This window comes from Chrysemys picta, chromosome 8 (assembly GCF_011386835.1).
Source record: "Chrysemys picta bellii isolate R12L10 chromosome 8, ASM1138683v2, whole genome shotgun sequence".
Taxonomy (NCBI): domain Eukaryota; kingdom Metazoa; phylum Chordata; order Testudines; family Emydidae; genus Chrysemys; species Chrysemys picta.
The window spans coordinates 74,048,682-74,066,996 of record NC_088798.1 but is presented as its reverse complement, the minus strand read 5'-3'; the positions used below and the strand labels follow the sequence as shown (position 1 = coordinate 74,066,996).

The following is an 18,315-nucleotide window of genomic DNA, read 5'->3' as shown; positions in this document are numbered from 1 at the left end:
TCCATCATGTGAAGAATTTCTCGAAGAATTTCATTGGCGTATGACATAATGAAGCTGCTGCCTCACAGTGATCAGTGGAGTTTCTTCATAGTTCCCATGAGGAAGCTGAGTCTACAATTATCTTGCATGTCAGCAATGTCACAGAGAGAGGTGCTACTAAATTCCAGATTTTTGCATAAGACACGGATGTTCTAGTGCTCTCTGTGAGACGCTACCCAAGACTTCCACCAGATGTTGTTTTTGTGCCTGCTGCTGGGGTACAGAATCACTGTAATACCTCAGAGATGTGTTCCTATCACTTGGACCATTAAAAACCACACAAAGCCAGCTTGAAAGACCAAATTATCTTACTGGAAGGCAACCTCCAAAGAGCATGAACTCGCCCTGAAGGTGCTCAGAACAGCTGAGACAGTCACTGAGGAAGTCGTAAATGCACTGGAGGTGTTCCTATGTCCAGTTTACCATTTGAAGATCAACATTACAACACTTGCAGAGGTATGCAGGTGCATGTTTTCCAAGATGCAAACGGAGAAAAATTGCCACCACCAAGGGATGCATTTTTACCTGCTATCAAGAGGACAAATTATCAAGCAATGGAATGGCTTCAGGTTCAGAAAGTGTATTCAAAACAACCCTTTAATAACTGTTGAGGCAGCATGGGGACTTGTGAACATCACTGACATTGGGTTTCATCACTGACTGTCCCAGCCATGAGGTCAACCCAAGCACCTCGGCTCAGAAATGACAGCTGTAATTTGCAAGTGCATCTTTCACATTATTCATGGAGAGAGAATTTTCTATAAATACAGTGTTAATGTTTTTCTCCAGAGCATAGGACAGCACTGTCCAGCTACACTGCCCTGGACTTCACAACCAAATAGGCACAGTCCCAGCTTGATCAGACCTGACAACCCACACTTGCTAATGTCCAAAATGTAGTTAAAATGTTATCTTGCCTCATATCATTAGCACAGCTGCCCCCCTAGACATATCTGTTCTCTCCTTTCCAATGAAAACTGAGACAGTTAAAAACAGATTTTCAAAGGTTAGGATATCTCCCTCACTGTGGATCCTATTTTTATTGGGATACTACTATAACAAAAACATATCTCCACATTAAAGAGTTTGTCATGGTGCCGACACACTCCAACTACAGATATGTGCATTACTTTTCAAAAATATTATAGTTAAAACACCACAAATGTGAATGGTAGGTACCAAGGAAATGCAAGCTTAAGGTTGTCCTATTCAAACACAACACCCAAAACTACTTTAAATCTAGGGTTACCATATATATTAAATAAAAAAAGAGGACCCTCCACGGGCCCTGGCCCCGCCCATTTCCCCACCACAGCCCCGCCCTAACTCCGCCCCTTCCCCGCCCCAACTCCGCCCCCTCCTTCCTCCCTCCCATTCCCAGCCACGGGGAAAGGGCTGCCCCAGCGCTACCGGCTTCACGGTTTGCCGGGCAGCCCCCAGACCCTGCGCCCCCCGCCGGCGCTTCCCCAGCGCAGCTGGAGCCCGGGAGGGGAAGCGCCCAGCCGGGGGCGCAGGGTCTGGAGGCTGCCCGGCAAACCGTGAAGCCGGTAGCGCTTGGGCTTCGGGCAGCCCCTATGCCTCCGGACCCTGCTCCCCCAGCCGGGCACTTCCCCTCCCGGGCTCCGGCGGCGCAGGGTCCGGAGGCATGGGGGCTGCCCGAAGCCGGTAGCGCTCAGGCAGCCTGGCTCTGTTTAAGAGCCGGGCTGCCCGAGCGCTACCGGCTTCGGGCAGCCCCCATGCCTCCAGACCCTGCGCCCCCGGCCGGGCACTTCCCCTCCCGGGCTCCGGCGGCGCAGGGTCCGGAGGTATGGGGGCTGCCCAAAGCCCGTAGCGCTCGGCTCTTAAATAGAGCCGAAGAGTCAGGGGAGAAGCAGAGCCGCCATTTTCCCCGACACGTTCGGCTTTTTGGCAATTCCCCTCGGACGGGGGTTTGAGTGCTGAAAAGCCGGACATGTCCGGGAAAAAGAGGACGTATGGTAACCCTATTTAAATATGCCCCATCCTATCATCTGTTCTTTGAATAAAAACACTTTTCACCACATTAAATCCTCAGTCTTTAAAATGAAAAACACTTAAAAATGGCACATTCTTACTCTTCAGATCTGCTCCCTATATCTATTCAGAATCATATCGAAGTACTTTATTGAACAAAATACAAGAACCTGATTTTCAAAAGTAATGAACACAAGCCACTTTCGTGGTGTTTAATGGGAGTTGGGGTTGCTCAGCATCTCTGAAAATCAGGCCATGCATTTAAGACTTTTTTTTAAAAACACCTTTTAGTGCTATATAAGGCAGAATAGAATCTAACACATGCATCATATCTATCTTCCACTTTATCAGAACTGTTAACTAAGTTCTGACTGCAGATTATTTACTGCTAGAGATGCAAAAGACAGAAGCCATCTTGTCTTTCAGACTATAGGTTGGGCTTTCAGGGCAAACAGAAGAAAAGTACCTTTCTATTTACCAACTGAGCAGATTTGATCTGGAGTAACTGAGTAAATATAGAACTCCACAGTGCCACTTTTATAGACTCATAGACTTTAAGGTCAGAAGGGACCATTATGATCATCTAGTCTGACCTCCTGGCACAACGCAGGCCACAGAATCTCACCCACCCACTCCTGTAACAAACCCTTAACCTATGCCTGAGTTACTGAAGTCCTCAAATCGTGGTTTAAAGACCTCAAGGTGCAGAGACTCCTCCAACAAGTGACCCGTGCCCCACTTTAAGCACTTCACATTACTATTCCTTGTGCGCGTGCACACACACACTTATTTGCCTGCTCTGCCTTCCCTATTGTTAATTCCATCTCCAAAGCTCACATTAACATATCTGACTGTTTGGTCAACTCATCATTTGCTTCCCCTAAACACATTCCTAGAGGGTATTTTTGTTGTGGGTTTTTTGTTTGTTTGTTTGTTTTTAAGTTCTTTGCTCAAGATACTAAGAGGCAGGGTTTCATATTATTCACATATTAGGGACATTTATAAAAAGACATAATGGTAGCTCTTTTGGTGCATTTTTATTTGTGCCCCTCTGAAGAATTAAATGTAATGAGCAGAGCAAGTGAACCTGGCTTGTATCCCCTGGATGTTGGTCAAGATTAAATGGATCCAAAGCCCCATTTCAGCAGTTTGAACTTGCAAAAGGACACTGAAATTACTGTGCATTTCCTATATATTTCTGCATCTCTCAAATACTCAAATTAGGTAATATGTCTAAATTACTTCTAGACTAGATAGGTATTTTCCTATCAGGAGGGTCAGCAGGATATGCATTGCTAATATTACTACCATGACAGCTGCTGCATTCTACCCAAGAGATAGCAATGTTTCAGCTGTGGATAGGAGTTCTAGTGTTGTAAGATCCTTTAGGATGAAAAGCGCTATATAAATATACTATATATGTAAGGGACGCAACAAAGACTATCATGTTGACTTTTTTTTTAAGGTCCTACTTTCAATATCACCTTCACTCACCTAAAACTTACCTCAAGTTCTTTAATTTTCTCTTCTGCTATTTTCTGTTTTTCTAAGAGTTGGTTGTGAATTACTCCCTTGGACTGAAGGATAAACCTACAAGTGACAAAAAAAGAAATCAGGCAGATTTACTACGGTTGCAGAGAGCTAAACTACATCAACCAAATGTTACTCACTCTCATCCTGTGCTCTGTAAGGAGAGACTGCAGAGAGATTCATTTACAGCACAATAAAAGATAATGGAATTGATCAGTCAATGGGCTGAAAAAAAATCAGCTGCATAATGGAGGTGATCATCTAGTGAAAGTGGCCCAGACTTCACTCAATTCAAGACAAACTAAACACTTAAAATGAAGTAAAGGCGGACGCCAACTTTTTCTGCCTCACGCGCTGTTACCAGCCTTCTGGATGGTCTTAACGTTTAGAGAAGACACTGTACTTGCACAGCTTGCAGATTAAATACTGAAGATTTGAACCACAGAACATGTTACATAACTGTTTACGCACATTAATGGGTTATACTTCGGCACCACGCTAACCTTTAGGTTTCCATGCAAGTCCTATAATTTCATTATCTCAGTTTAAGAGTTTGGATACAGAGATACACTAGATCTGTATTTCATGGCACTTGGATATTTCATGGCACATGGAATCTTTGCGAGCAAAGGGAAAAGACTATCTTCAGTAGGCTATGTATCTAATCAAGAATCATTAAAGGACGACTTCTTCCACGGATTGTTTATGCCTGGAGTCTGACTGACCTCTATGGTTAAGATTAGATCTGGCAAAAACTCAGAATTTCCATTCTGTGTGAAATTCTGCCATTTCAAAAAAGTTTTCATTCCGATACAGAACAAAAACTTGAAATTTCAGTTTCCCACAGAAAAGAAATTCTGAGATTTTTTCATAAAAAACAAAAACAAAACACACACACACACACACACACATTTCAGTTCCATTTTTCTAAACGAAATGGAGTAGCCGGCTGCCCCCACCTCCCAGCTGCCTTCCATTCCTGGATGCCCTGGGATTCAGGTGAGCTCCCCACCACATAGCAGGGATCCTAAAACCCTGAGAGCCATGGCTCCAGCCAGAGCCTAATCTCAGGGCAGTCCACATGGCAAGGTTGCCCATGAGCCATAGACCCTGGAAGCCCTGAGGTCCCTGGCCTCATGACAGTTGTCATAGAGGGGCTGCTCCGGAGGAACCCTACCTGTGTTTTGTCAGAAGTTCATTGAACCCAAGACATTTCCGAAAAATATTTCGGGTTCAATGAATTGGCATATTCCAATTAACCTTGTTCCCAACCAGCTCTAGTTAATATTAATTAATATTTTGTATGGTCACAGAAGACATGAACCTGCATAATGGCTGGGATAAGGCAAACCCTGGTTGTTCTCTCTATGGAGACAGATTTATACTTGTTTGGGTGCCCTTAACTGTGTTTTAACAGTTTCCATTGTTTAAGGTTTGTTTATTTGTTTAAAGTGAACTTTGAATTCCAATGCTTTCTAAAGTTCCATTTTGTTGCATTCATATTTTTTTAAACTGAAGCTGCAGTCACGAGTGTCTATTTCTTCCTTTTTCCATTTGCAATCAAATTATAAAGATAAGGTTCTTATGAGTTACAGATGAAAGTAACAGCAAGCTTGTACAGCCATCATAAGAAAGCTGCCCCAAACTGCTCGGAGCAGTGTTCTGAGTAATCACACGGCTCAAGGCTACTCTCAGAATATGACAGACAGCTTGCAAAGAGGTAAAGGCTAACTGAGTTCAAGTAAATTTTAGGAACCTTACATAGCTTTCTTCATCCCCTCCTCTCACACACAAGGAATGCACAAGCAACGGATTAGCTTCTTCCCTACTTAGAAAGTCACCCAGAAGGATTAAAAGGAGCCTCCATAGCTCATACCATTGTGTTCAAGGTCTCTCACAGGGCTAACTAGTGTCTGGGACCATGTCTTCATGCCAGGTGACAAGTGATCATGTTGAACAGCTAAAAGGAATAGCTTTAGACTGGGCAGTGCCAGACTACATGCCTCTTCTGCACAAAAGTTTGAATTCAATGTGTGGCATAATCTCCCATGACAAATGGATATTATTAACACGTTTATTCAGGGCCTGGAAGATGAACAGAACTGAAACAAACAGAAATGTGGATCCTCCTGCACAGCTTGAAAAACGTACCCAACACTAGCTGAGGATTAAGCCTGGGTGAACAATACCTGGTGCCATCACAGCCCTGCAATTTATAGCAACAGAAGAGTTGGGTATTGCATTTAATTTTAACATGTTGCCAATTCATGCTCTCCTTAATGTGTTTTCAATCACACTTTACAGTGCTTTCCTTGATTTTGTTACACTTTTTTTTCCCTTCCTGGCTTCACTCCACTTTCTCTCTCTTATAATTCACTTGGTAGCTCTTCTTATGTAGTTTTCAACATCTCTCCTCACTTTGTCCCTTTTCCCTCCACTCATTTTGTGCGATGCTTCTCCCTGGTACCATCTTTGCTCCCCAAAAATTCCTCTTTTTAATATCATATTTCTCTTTTTATCTAATGCATCCCCTCAATTTCTCCCTCTCTCCACCTACCAGCCTCAACCCCTCCACCACCTGCTCAGACACTGGTAACATTTTCAGGCCCTAACGCTCAATAGCCAGGTGACTAAACTAAAAGGAGGGTTCTGTCTCTCTGGGTGCAGTGTCCCTGTGAGAAGCCACAGCCACCTGTGCACCCTCAGGGAAAGGGAAGGGCACTGCATTTGCATCAGCTGCAGCCCTGGATCTTAAGAAGGAGCCCCATTTCTCATAGCCTCTAGCTATCAGGTTTTGATAAATCTGAAGCTCTCACACACATCCTTTGGACAGTGGAAGAGAGAGGGAGCATTCCCCCTGCTTCTTTCCTATACTAAGCTCTTTGAGGCAGGCATTCTTTTTGTTCTGTGTTTGTACAGCACCTAACACAGCAAGATCTTCACCCATGCAGCTCCTAGGCACTACTGCAATACATATAAATCATTCCTCTCTCACACCCAAGAGCATCGTGGCTACTGTAAGGGTGATAGTGGTGGCATGTTAGGGGGGAAGGTGGCTCCAATTCCCTAAATTTGGGGGGGAAGACGGACCATAACTGTGAACAGCTCCAGTAACTGCTCATTTGCTGTACATAGCTTTCCAAAGTTGGAGTAGTTCAACCTGACCATCTTCTCTGTTTCACGGCTGCCCACTGTGTTCTAAATATGGAACATTAAAACAGACAAGATTCTGGTCAATTTTCACTGCGCTGCAACTTGGGAAATCTCTGAAGTTGTCCATGCAGACTTAGGAAAACTACACAGCATCAGTTTACACTTGGTTCACTCTGGAAGATCTTTGCAACTCTAAGGACTAGAGGATTTTTTTGTTTGTTTGTTTTTAAACGAAAACTTAGATTCTGCAGCTGTCAACACCATTCAACTGAGAAAATAACCTCCCTGGTGCCTTTCCTCAAACAAAAGCTTAAGAATGTACATTGATAGCAGACAGACCAAAATTTTCTAACTGAAATCTTAAAGCTCGGAAATCACATCCACATGTATCCATCTAAGTGGCCTGACTTTCAGAGGTACCAAACCCTCAAAAAACTGGGTTACTGATGATGTAGGTGCCTGACTTGGGGCATTCAACTTCAAAAATGTTGGTCAAAGTTTTCACCCAACTGAGGAAAAGTGTACCATTTATCAGAGCTACCAGAGAAAACAAGGAGGCCTACTCCATGCAGTTATAGAAGGAGCATTAGAGTAATTTAAGTATCAGAGGGGTAGCCGTGTTAGTCTGAATCTGTAAAAAGCAACAGAGGGTCCTGTGGCACCTTTAAGACTAACAGAAGTATTGGGAGCATAAGCTTTCATGGGTAAGAACCTCACTTCTTCAGATGCCATAGTCTTAAAGGTGCCACAGGACCCTCTGTTGCTTTTTAGAGTAATTTCGCAATTAGTAATTTTGTCTCAGATTTTGAAATTTCAATTAATCCAGCTAAACACTTAGCTAGAATGTTCATTGTTGAGTAGGAGAGAAATTAAGCACTAATGTTTTTGTGCAGTACCTACAGTAGCGGGTTACATTGAATTGTATTGCTGAGATACATATGGGTATTACATTTCTTGACATTCTAAGCAATGTCAAAGAAACCTAGAAAGTACGGACAGATGCTTTCTTTAGTGTGTATACAAAAGAAATATTCTAAACATGTTTATTCAGTGCAGAGTATATGAAGAAACTGGTGATAGCTGGTGACACTGCAGGGACTAGAATATTTAGAGTGTTTCATTTTCACCTAGCATACAATATAATGCTTTAGGGTGTTTAAAAACCAGGGGCAGATTCTCAGCTGGTGTAATTTAAATTAATGGACCTATGACAGTATATAAATGACAGAAAAACAAAGCCAGCAGAGCTCAGTTGCCTCCTTCGGAAGTGTGAAGTTGAATTTGTGAGATTAACCTGACTGATATGAGCTAGATAGGGTAAGAAGGCACTGAGCAAGATTCCACCACACCCACCTCTAGTTTCCTCAAGTGAAGTTCCGCCACTCAGGAGTTATTAATTTGAATTGCAATGTGCCAATGTGTGCATGTTGCTGTACAAGACAAACACCATAGCAACCCCTGCTCCAGAAAGCATTTTACTGAGACATGGATCCGTTAGGAACTGGGACGAGGCCAAATTCACTTCACGTGCTTCTTTCTTCAGAAGCAAAGCTTTCTGCTCCTGATTACTCATAGAACCTTCAGAGCAAAAACCAATACACTCTGCAGCCAAACAGCATGAAACAACCACCCAGAAAGAGTTGTGAATTTCCCCTTTTCAGCTTAATTAGCTGTTAACTTTAAAGCCTAATAACTTTCACAACTACTCCTCATACAAGGAATATCCATCTCTCATGTAGTAGGATAGATTCATCAAGTAGTGATGTTCCATTCATTTAAAAGGACAGTCCGTTAAAAATAAGGTTGCAAGTTTTTAATAGAAAAACAGCTAAATGTTCTTTTGATGATTTGCATACATAAGACTTCCTAAGGTCCTTAAAAACGGGTAAAAATGAGAAGTAGGGAGTCCGCTAGACTATATTAGGCTCTTCTGGTGCCATGTGTGAGATTCTGTGGATTGTTCAACAAAAACTGGGCTGCCAGCAGCACAAGCAGCTCTTTATTACAGTGAGTATTTCTGAGAGAGCGTTATGAGTCTGACTCCTCATGACTGCTGGCTCTAAAGGCATAAAATGTATTGGAGGAGCAAAAAAGTAACAGTATTACCAAGCACAAGCAGAAAGAAAAAACACCCCAGAAAATCTTTCAAAAATTCCCCCACTGATTTCTATTTTCCTCCCAATAACCCTCTGCTAACACCAAAGCAGGATTTTTGTTTCTTTAAAACAGGGTGGAGGCTATACATTCCCCTTAGGAACCGAGCTGTTTGTTTCCTTCAGAGAGTTTTCCCCATTTCCAGATGTGAGATTTCTAGCATGTCTTTCCATTATTTAAATCTGTACAAATCATTTTATCCCCCTAGCACTCCAACATGGTCTTCAGGATCCAGCTACTCATCAGTAAAAATTTTATTAAGATGTTAAAAAAAAAAAAGTGAACAGAGTTTGAGCATAGAAGTTTCTGGTTATCAGGGAATAACGTACAGATTATCAAGGGTGCAAAGTTTGGTTTAAGATCACGTGGCATAAGGAATACATAATTTGCAATATCCCCGATTGGGGGTAAAAGGTTGATGGGTCAAAGTACAGGCATTGAGATATGAGGGTATGAAGTTCATAGAGTTCAGGTATAAACTCTGCAGGCCCCTTTGTGTCACTCTCACATACAGGCAAACATACCCACATACTGATGTTCACACTGAATATTTAATTCCATAACCCACAGATTGTTTGTGCCAGGATCTACTATTTGACTTACCGAACAGTATTACATTTTAAAATATTTAAACTGTTGCTGGATGAGTTTATGGGGATACTTGTTCACAAATCAATGCAGAGTGTACGTTTTATGGCACAGAAATTATGCTGGACTGTGGTGACACCTGTATGTAAGTTTGCCTAACACTTTCCATTAGGAGCCCCTGATTTCAGTTATTTATAATTTTGCCAATCTTTAACCATTCAGGCTGAAATTTTTCACGCCTCAGGCAGAATTTTTTTCATTATTTTTATTTTAAATTCAGTGAAATGATTCGAGCTATTTCTGGGAATGAGATAAGGGAGGAAATAAGTAGTTTTGCTAATGTTAAAAGTATTTTCTACCAGCTCTGGTGCCTCACAGGTTTGGAGTAGGAACATGAAAATTGGCAGATGGATTATCCTGGCGTCAGAGAGATGCCTTTTGCTGTCCAAATGAGAACCCATCCATATTTGGCCAAATTATAAACCTCTAAAAATTACCATTTGCACATGCTCAGTAGAACCTGTTAGAGGTTTGTGGCTACAATCTCTGAACATTCTATCCACAGTGAGCAGAACTCCAGCCCTGCATAACTTCCTACATCCCAACCACACGGCGCACACTCCTGCAGCTGCCACCCCTTTGGCCTAGGAGAAGACAGACATTAAAGTAAGCAGAGGTGAGGGGGGCATACAGATCTGCTTCCTGGTTTGGGAAAGCTCCTCATTCTGCTTTAATCACAGGGGCACTGGGCACCAGGAGGAGACAAGTCCTAGTTTTACTCTTCCACTGACTGGTGTTAATAATTCTTTACACTTCACAGCCCTTATTGTTGAGCAAAGCCTCATACCCCTACCTTAGGAGGTGACCAGATATCACGGTCTCATTTTACATATGGGGTAATAGCACAAAGTCACCTCTGCCAGAACTATGCACACAACCAAGAGGCTGCTCTAATTTACTGCAGCCTTACCTGGCTGCCTATGAGCCTCTCCCAAGCCCCCAATTGCTGTAGAGTTCCACAAATCAGCCACTTCCTTTTCTTTCCCTAGCATGTCCCTACATCAGTGGCTATGAGAGGAACAAAATGGTGCTGAGTACACTGGAGCACGGTAAAGGGGCCATAGCAAGGACTAGAATATAGCCCCAGGTCTCTAGTATGGTAGACCTAAGTCTCCTGCACTTGGGCTCACTGCCTTACAAATTTGGCACATTGATTCTGAATTTGGCTGTGCTGTCTAACCACTAGGTCACATGCTACCTTCCAGAGACAGAAACAGAACCCAAGATTCTCAACATTCCTTTGCTGTCTATCAAAGTTTTGTAAGTCACTGGCAAAGTGTATGTCACATGCCTGTAGTGGGTGGTCTACAGACCGGACAATAGCCTAATGCTACTACTAGTTACTCCTTAAACAGAAGTAGCAAAGGTCTGTGTTATGGATCTAAGGTCCTGGATTCCAGCCAGACCAATGATTCATGCAGGAAGTCAATATGGTTCCATAAAATGGGAGTTTGGGTTATTCAATTCACGTAAAAAAAAAATCTAAAACGTCACAAGTAAAAAAACGTTAAAAGAATGTTAAGACTGCAAAAGAAAAGTTGGGAAATGCCAGAATTAACAACTTTAATTCAGTTCCCTTGTGTGTACACAACCTTAATGTTCTTTTAACACAGCTTTCTGCATATAATATATACATATATGATGCAGTAAATATATCATGGTATGCCATGTAAATATATGTAATGTTCTGGCTAAAATGCTTTGCCTCACACATGTAATGCTGTAGGCCAAGGCTTTTTTCAATCAGACTAAGCAATGTGAAAAGTTAGGCTAACCTCAGTCATGCCCTCATCTATTTAAAGATGCTTTTTAATGCTGAACTCGTGCTGCCATTCAAGCTTTGAGAGTAACCCAGTATAGGATTAGTGCATTTTAAGTACTGTTCAAAGCCAATGGAAAAGAGACTTCCAAAGGAGCTGATCTTGTTCCCAAACAATCCATCTTGACTGGAACAGAAGTTGGCTGCTCAAGTTCACAACCCTTCAGGACAGACCCCTCTCCCTTCCCTACATATGTCCATTTAAATTCTAATAATTTGCCTGTGTACTTCATAACATAGATACTAGTTATACACTCAGCAAGCTTGAGTTTTAATTACTTTATCTAATTGAGAAACATCTACTAGCCATAAATTCCAATACAAAATTAAAAATAATATAGTACTGTAAAAAGCAACAGATGGTCCTGTGGCACCTTTAAGACTAACAGAAGTATTGGGAGCATAAGCTTTTGTGGGTAAGAACCTCACTTCTTCAGATGCAAGTAATGAAAATTTCCAGAGGAAGGTATAAATCAGTATGGAGATAACGAGGTTAGTTCAATCAGGGACGGTGAGGTGCTCTGCTAGCAGTTGAGGTGTGAACACCAAGGGAGGAGAAACTGCTTCTGTAGTTGGATAGCCATTCATTGTTATGGTGCGGAGCGTGGTTGCTGGTGAGAATATGCTTAAGGTTGGGCAGGTTGTCTGTGGGCGAGGACTGGCCTGCCTCCCAAGGTCTGTGAAAGTGAGGGATCATTGTCCAGGATGGGTTGTAGATCACTGATGATGCGTTGGAGAGGTTTAAGCTGAGGACTGTAGGTGATGGCCAGTGGAGTTCTGTTGGTTTCTTTTTTGGGCCTGTCTTGTAGCAGGAGGCTTCTGGGTACACGTCTGGCTCTGTTGATTTGTTTCTCTATTTCCTTGTGTGGGTATCGTAGTTCTGAGAATGCTTGGTGAAGATCTTGTAGGTGTTGGTCTCTGTCTGAGGGGTTGGAGCAGATGTGGTTGTACCTCAGCGCTTGGCTGCAGACGATGGATCATGTGGTGTGTCCGGGGTGGAAGCTGGAGGCATGAAGGTAGGCGTAGCGGTCAGTGGGGTTTCGGTATAGGGTGGTGTTAACGTGGCCATCGCTTATTTGTACTGTGGTGTCTAGGAAGTGCAACCACGCACCGCACCATAACAACTCTAACTCAGGAACCAACCCATGCAACAAACCTCGATGCCAACTCTGCCCACATATCTACACCAGCAACACCATCACAGGATCAGCTACAACATCACCGGCTCATTCACCTGCACATCCACCAATGTTATATATGCCATCATGTGCCAACAATGCCCCTCTGCTATGTACATTGGCCAAACTGGACAGTCACTACGCAAGAGGATAAATGGACACAAGTCAGATATCAGGAATGGCAATATACAAAAACCTGTAGGAGAACACTTCAGCCTCCCTGGCCATACAATAGCAGATGTAAAGGGTGCCATCTTACAGCAAAAAAACTTCAGGACCAGACGCCAAAGAGAAACTGCTGAGTTCCAGTTCATTTGCAAATTTGACACCATCAGATCAGGATTAAACAAAGACTGTGAATGGCTATCCAGCTACAAAAGCAGTTTCTCCTCCCTTGGCGTTCACACCTCAACTGCTAGCAGAGCACCTCACCCTCCCTGACTGAACTAACCTCGTTATCTCCATATTGATTTATACCTGCCTCTGGAAATTTCCATTACTTGCATCTGAAGAAGTGAAGTTCTTACCCACGAAAGCTCATGCTCCCAATACTTCTGTTAGTCTTAAAAGTGCCACAGGACCCTCTGTTGCTTTTTACAGATTCAGACTAACACGGCTACCCCTCTGATACATAGTACTGTAATTCAGTGTACATGTTTTAAACACTATTTTATACACTCCCTCTTCATATCTAGATCTTTCATATTTTGCCAGTCTGTTTTTTAACGTCTCATTAAGCAGCTTACGTTCTTTGGCTGATGCATTTGAGTCAACTCACCTCAAGCAGATTAGATGGCAATTTGTTCCTATGTTTGCTGCTATAACAGGCAGCTAAAAATCAGAAATTCTCAATACAGCTAGACTCAACTATTTTTCTCCAATTAGAAAATATTTTGGAGCAAAAATTCATATAGTACATAAATCTCCCATTACAGGCTAACAAACTTTAGCCAAAAAAGTTTCTTAGCAATTCTCTGCATTTGTAGAGGCAAATCAAATTTTTAATTTTACTACTGTATCTATACACAGGTAATTAGATTCTTATATGCATCAGGTTTAATGAGCCATTTGGCAGTTTTAACTTAAGAAGTGTAGGTACAATAATGTACACATTGTGCAGTAATATCTGCGCCCCGACATTGGATGGAAAAAAAGGCTTAACTATACTGCAAGTGTTCCAGTTTTAGTCTTATAGGGACAATAATGAAATTGCGTAGATTAACATTTGTAAGTTATATACTTATTGACCTTAAAGGACTGAAAGTGAGAAACAGAAAATGCTGAACTACTTACATTTTCAAAATTGTGTGTGGTATGTCAGGAACAAGCACACCTGCCCTATCAGATGAGGAAATGTTATTTGTCTTACACCTGTACCATGTTTACTTTAGTTTTCACTTTATTTTGGATCTGTCAACAGCTCCAGCATATTACATTACTTCATACAGAAATAGTATCACAGCTTCTAAACAGCAGTTTCTGCATTGCTAGACACTTAACTAGATGGTAGATTTATACCATTGTTCATACTTAGTTTCTTAAAAAAAGCAAGTAGTGGTTCACCTCTAAATTGGTGATAAACATAGTCTGACCAAAAATAATGCTACAGTAGTGAGGGTCAGCTTTTTAAAGGACACCATTCATTCTTTTCAAAGGCTAGATCAAGATTTACTGAAATTCCGACTAATTTGTGTCTTCCTATGATGGGTTATACCAACCCCACACTGAACAGGCCAGGGTTAATGAACTGCTGTGGGCCCACTCAGCTAAATCCCACTACACCTGCACTCACTGCCAGTACTGAAGGGTCAGTTAAAACGAGAGAAAGAGAGTACAGTTACTGGCTGATCAGCAAGGAAAGCAGACCTTGCATGTCCTTCGCCCCTGGAGGAAAGGACCAGCCCTGCACTCCTGCAGGGACAGTGAACTGTCAGAGCCCTCTGGAGAATGGGAGGCCTGGCACAGGACTAGTGAGTTTGTTTTGCACTATTCTTCTGTTCTTGATTATAAAAGGCTATTGTCCCAGGTTGGGCTACCTGGCAGATACCTATTACGGGGACTGCTGCCCAGAAGGAGTACGGGGAAACTGTTTCAACGATCTCTTTCACCCTGTAGTTTTTCTTGAATCCTCAAGCGCATGGTCACACTTCCTTTTTGTAGTAAGTTACTTGAGCAAACATTCACAAGCAACATCCAAAGATAAATCTGTGTCAGAAGTGGAATAAGAATTTCAAATATGATAGGCTATATTTCCCTTTTTAACAAATCAGAGTTGGGAATCACCCCACCCCAAGCAGTCCCCAATCATTCTCTTATCTAATTTCCTGTTTAACAAACAATATGAACAATAAACAATTTTTAGCTAGTTAAGCAGAGAAAACGCAACAGACCGTAGTGTCTAACAATATGCCAGCGACATACTTCAGGTAGGTTTATGCAATATGGTTTGGTACAGACTTTCAAAACTGTATGCTACAGAGACTGAGAACATGCCCTCTTCTCCATCACCACAGGATAGATTTGACAATATAAAAAAGGAATTCACAGTGGTCAGTCAGTCAGCGCTGCACCTGATTTGGACAGTGAGGGCTGGGATTACTAGCTTTCCCCACCATCATTTTTAAGGTGCTGCTGTCATGTATCCTTTCTAACAACAGTAGGATCCATTTCATAAAAGTTTGCACAATTTTCCAAAAACAGAAGTAAAACAACATCAATTCATATAGCAGAAGAGCCTCTTGGAATTAAAAGGCTAACAGACGGGAGAAAGAAAGATAGCAAAGACTAAGATGAATGCCCCCTCATCAGCATGTAAAGAGTTTTCTCTTGAACACTGTTTCCCATGAAATAATATATAATAAATACTCATGTGATGGAAAGAGAGAATGAATTTGAGAGAATAAATTAAGTATTTCCATTCTACTGCCACATTTCCCCCTCTCCAGTTAGGCAGTCCAACACCTACCCAGGCCTTCAAAAAAACATAATGTACCTCTTTTGAAAGATGAGCCTGTTCCTTATGCCTATAAAAACAAGTTGATGTTTCATTTGTTGTGCATCTTCTGGAGAGCTACACAGAGTTGAAACTGAAAATGTGAGACATAAGGACAACTATGCAAAAGACCACAAGTGAATAAAAACCCCAGCTTTTTATTTGCAGATTTTGGAATGCCCCTACGTTGCATAGGTTTTGTTCTTATGTACCATAGAAATTGCTTTTGTGATACGAACAGAAAATCAATGTCACGTAAAGCATGGGAGGAAGTAGTACTGCACAACTTATCACACATGTAAATATAATTAAATGTTCTTTTGACTCTAGAATGCTAACCAACATAACTGATACATAAGATGTGTTTAATTACCAGAAGAAAACTATAGAGCACTAAAACAATCACAATCTAGGTACCTAGTAACTAAAAAACAAACCTTCTAGGGTGAGAATTTGTTCATGAACATCTAAAAAACAAGACTAAGCACTTCCCCTCCATAGCCATCAATCAAGCTATATCCCAGGGAATAATCATGCAAGTGACAACTGAGGAAGAAGAAACTGATTCACAAACAAGGATCCAGAGTAAAGAAATAGCTATTTTTGACAAGGGGACATTCCCTGGGCAGCTGGCAAATCTGCATCCCCCAGGAACTCTGCGATGCTCAGAAAAAAAAGCCTTTGGAGCTTTGGCATTCTGTCTGGTACATGTGTGTGTTCCAACAGAAGTGATATTTTCAGCTCAGAACTAAAAATCCAGTCAGGAAGAGACATGCACATTGATACTGTTGCATGTTCTCCATGTTGCCAAATGGCCAAAAATGGACAATGATCTCCAGTCACTTGACGGATCTATTTCTGGACACACCTGCATCTTTGATTGTGTTTAATTCCTTTAATGGAGAGTTCAACTTTTTGACCAGGAAAAGAATCAACTCAAGAACAGTTTGTATAAAAAACATTGGTGAAGTGCTCTTTATTCTAGAAAATGTGAAGGCTTCCTTGATCTTCAGGCCTTTTGTGCAAATGACAAGGGTGGGAAATCTATTCAGTTTTCTAAGAGAAGCTGGATAAGTGTTAAGTTATGGAATATTAAAGTGATGGTTTAGATGCTTTCAAGACTAAAGGGCTAAGCAAAAACATTCCCCATGCTCCTGTTTTAAATACCCTGAGAAACCTTCTATGACATACCACAGCAAAGACACTAAAAGACCTGAAACAGGAACACTGCAAGTTCAGAAGTTTAGAAGAGAAGCTCACCCAACACTTTGTGTTTGTTTAATCACATATCTTAAAGATCGCTCTGTGCACAACTGCTACAGACCATATCAGATGAGCTACATTTGATGACTGCCTGCAGATGATGAGCATAACTGGGGACTAGAGATAAGGTGAGGGATCCAATGCTATGGAACTTGCTTCCTGAAGTAGTCTACCTCTGAATTGCTGACCTTCAAAGTATAAGACAAGACATCTTTTGTGTTCAAGCATTTACATGATAATACAGTATCACTGGACTACAGATGATCAGGCTGTTTACTGAACACAGCTTATGCCACAGTTGTAGAGTCATAGTGTGTCAATAAATTAACTTGGAGAGCTACACATGTGGTGTAAAAAGCATATCAGTTAGCTTGCCTCAACTTCTCTCACTGCAAGCATGGATGGGAGAACCTGGAAGACAAGCTTATTTTGGTAGGACTGGTAGAAATACCTATTATTAAGGTTACCTGACACTTCCTATTATAAAACCCTGATTTTACTTACTTATAACTTTGCCAAACTAACCATTTGGGCTGAAAATTTCCATGCCACGTCTGCCTCAGGCTGAAATTTTTTTTGAACTTTCAGTCAAAATGGTTCAGCCCTTTCTGAGAACAAGGATAGAAGAAAATACTCTGTTTTCCCCATGTTAACAAATGCTGGTGACCTTTTATTAATGTTCTAGTGCCACCATGTTTTGGATCTGGGACTCAATTTGGTAGAGGGTCTATGCCCATCAAAATCTGCCTAAATATGACCACGTTATAAACCTTTGAAAAATCTCCGTTTCCATATACTCAAGAGAGACTTGCTAGAGCTGAACAATTAAGACTCTGAAAAGTCGTTGGCTCCTAATGCTGACCATGCTGTGCATGCACCATCCCCACAGAGTGACTGAGCATACCCCAGGCCACGGCTACATGAGTTTAGAAAGGCTTTCTCTGTAATGGCTGCTCCAGGATGAGGTAGGCAGGCCACTCATCTGGTATTAAACAAGACAGACAGACTTTTCTAGGGTTTGTCCCCCATTCAGTACTCTGACAAAACCAGACATGGGTTTGTCTGGTATCAGGTGGGGGACTCTCTTTTGAAGAGCATGCCACTTTGCCCCCAGCAGCATGACCTCACACACAAGGTCCTGGAGGCGGAGTGGCACACTCTTAAAAGTGACACCCCCTTATCTGGTGTGTCCTTGCATGCACCGTGCATGTGAGGTCACATTGGGGGGGCTCTTAAAAATGGTACCCCCCATGCAGCAGGACTTCACCCACACCATGCATCCAAGGTCATGCCAACAGGAGCAGGTCCATGCTGTTCCCGGAAGTACTGGAATGTCCGGTATTCCGGGAAGAGGTGAGTGGCCACCCTAAACCAGGGTCAGGCCAAGCACTGGGAATGAGAGCAGGGAGCCTGTCTCCAATGCTCTCATTGATCCCCCTGCTGGCATCCAGGCAGTGCAAAGGAGGAAGCAGCCTCATTCGAATACAGAGGGGCAAAAAATGGACCAGGGAAAGGGAAAAGAGGAGACTGGGACAAGTAGTCTGGTG

At 42.1% G+C, this 18,315-nt stretch overlaps 1 protein-coding gene across 2 annotated transcripts in view; it reads right to left on the bottom strand.

Moving 5' to 3' along the window:
- PFDN1 (prefoldin subunit 1) overlaps window positions 1-18,315 on the bottom strand; it is a 55,953-nt gene that overhangs the window by 25,129 nt on the left and 12,509 nt on the right. For both annotated transcript variants that reach the window (XM_005280826.4, XM_065555852.1), the window contains exon 3: window positions 3,537-3,621. In XM_005280826.4, coding sequence (XP_005280883.2) covers window positions 3,537-3,621 — 85 coding nt within the window. The remainder of the gene's footprint in view (window positions 1-3,536; window positions 3,622-18,315) is intronic.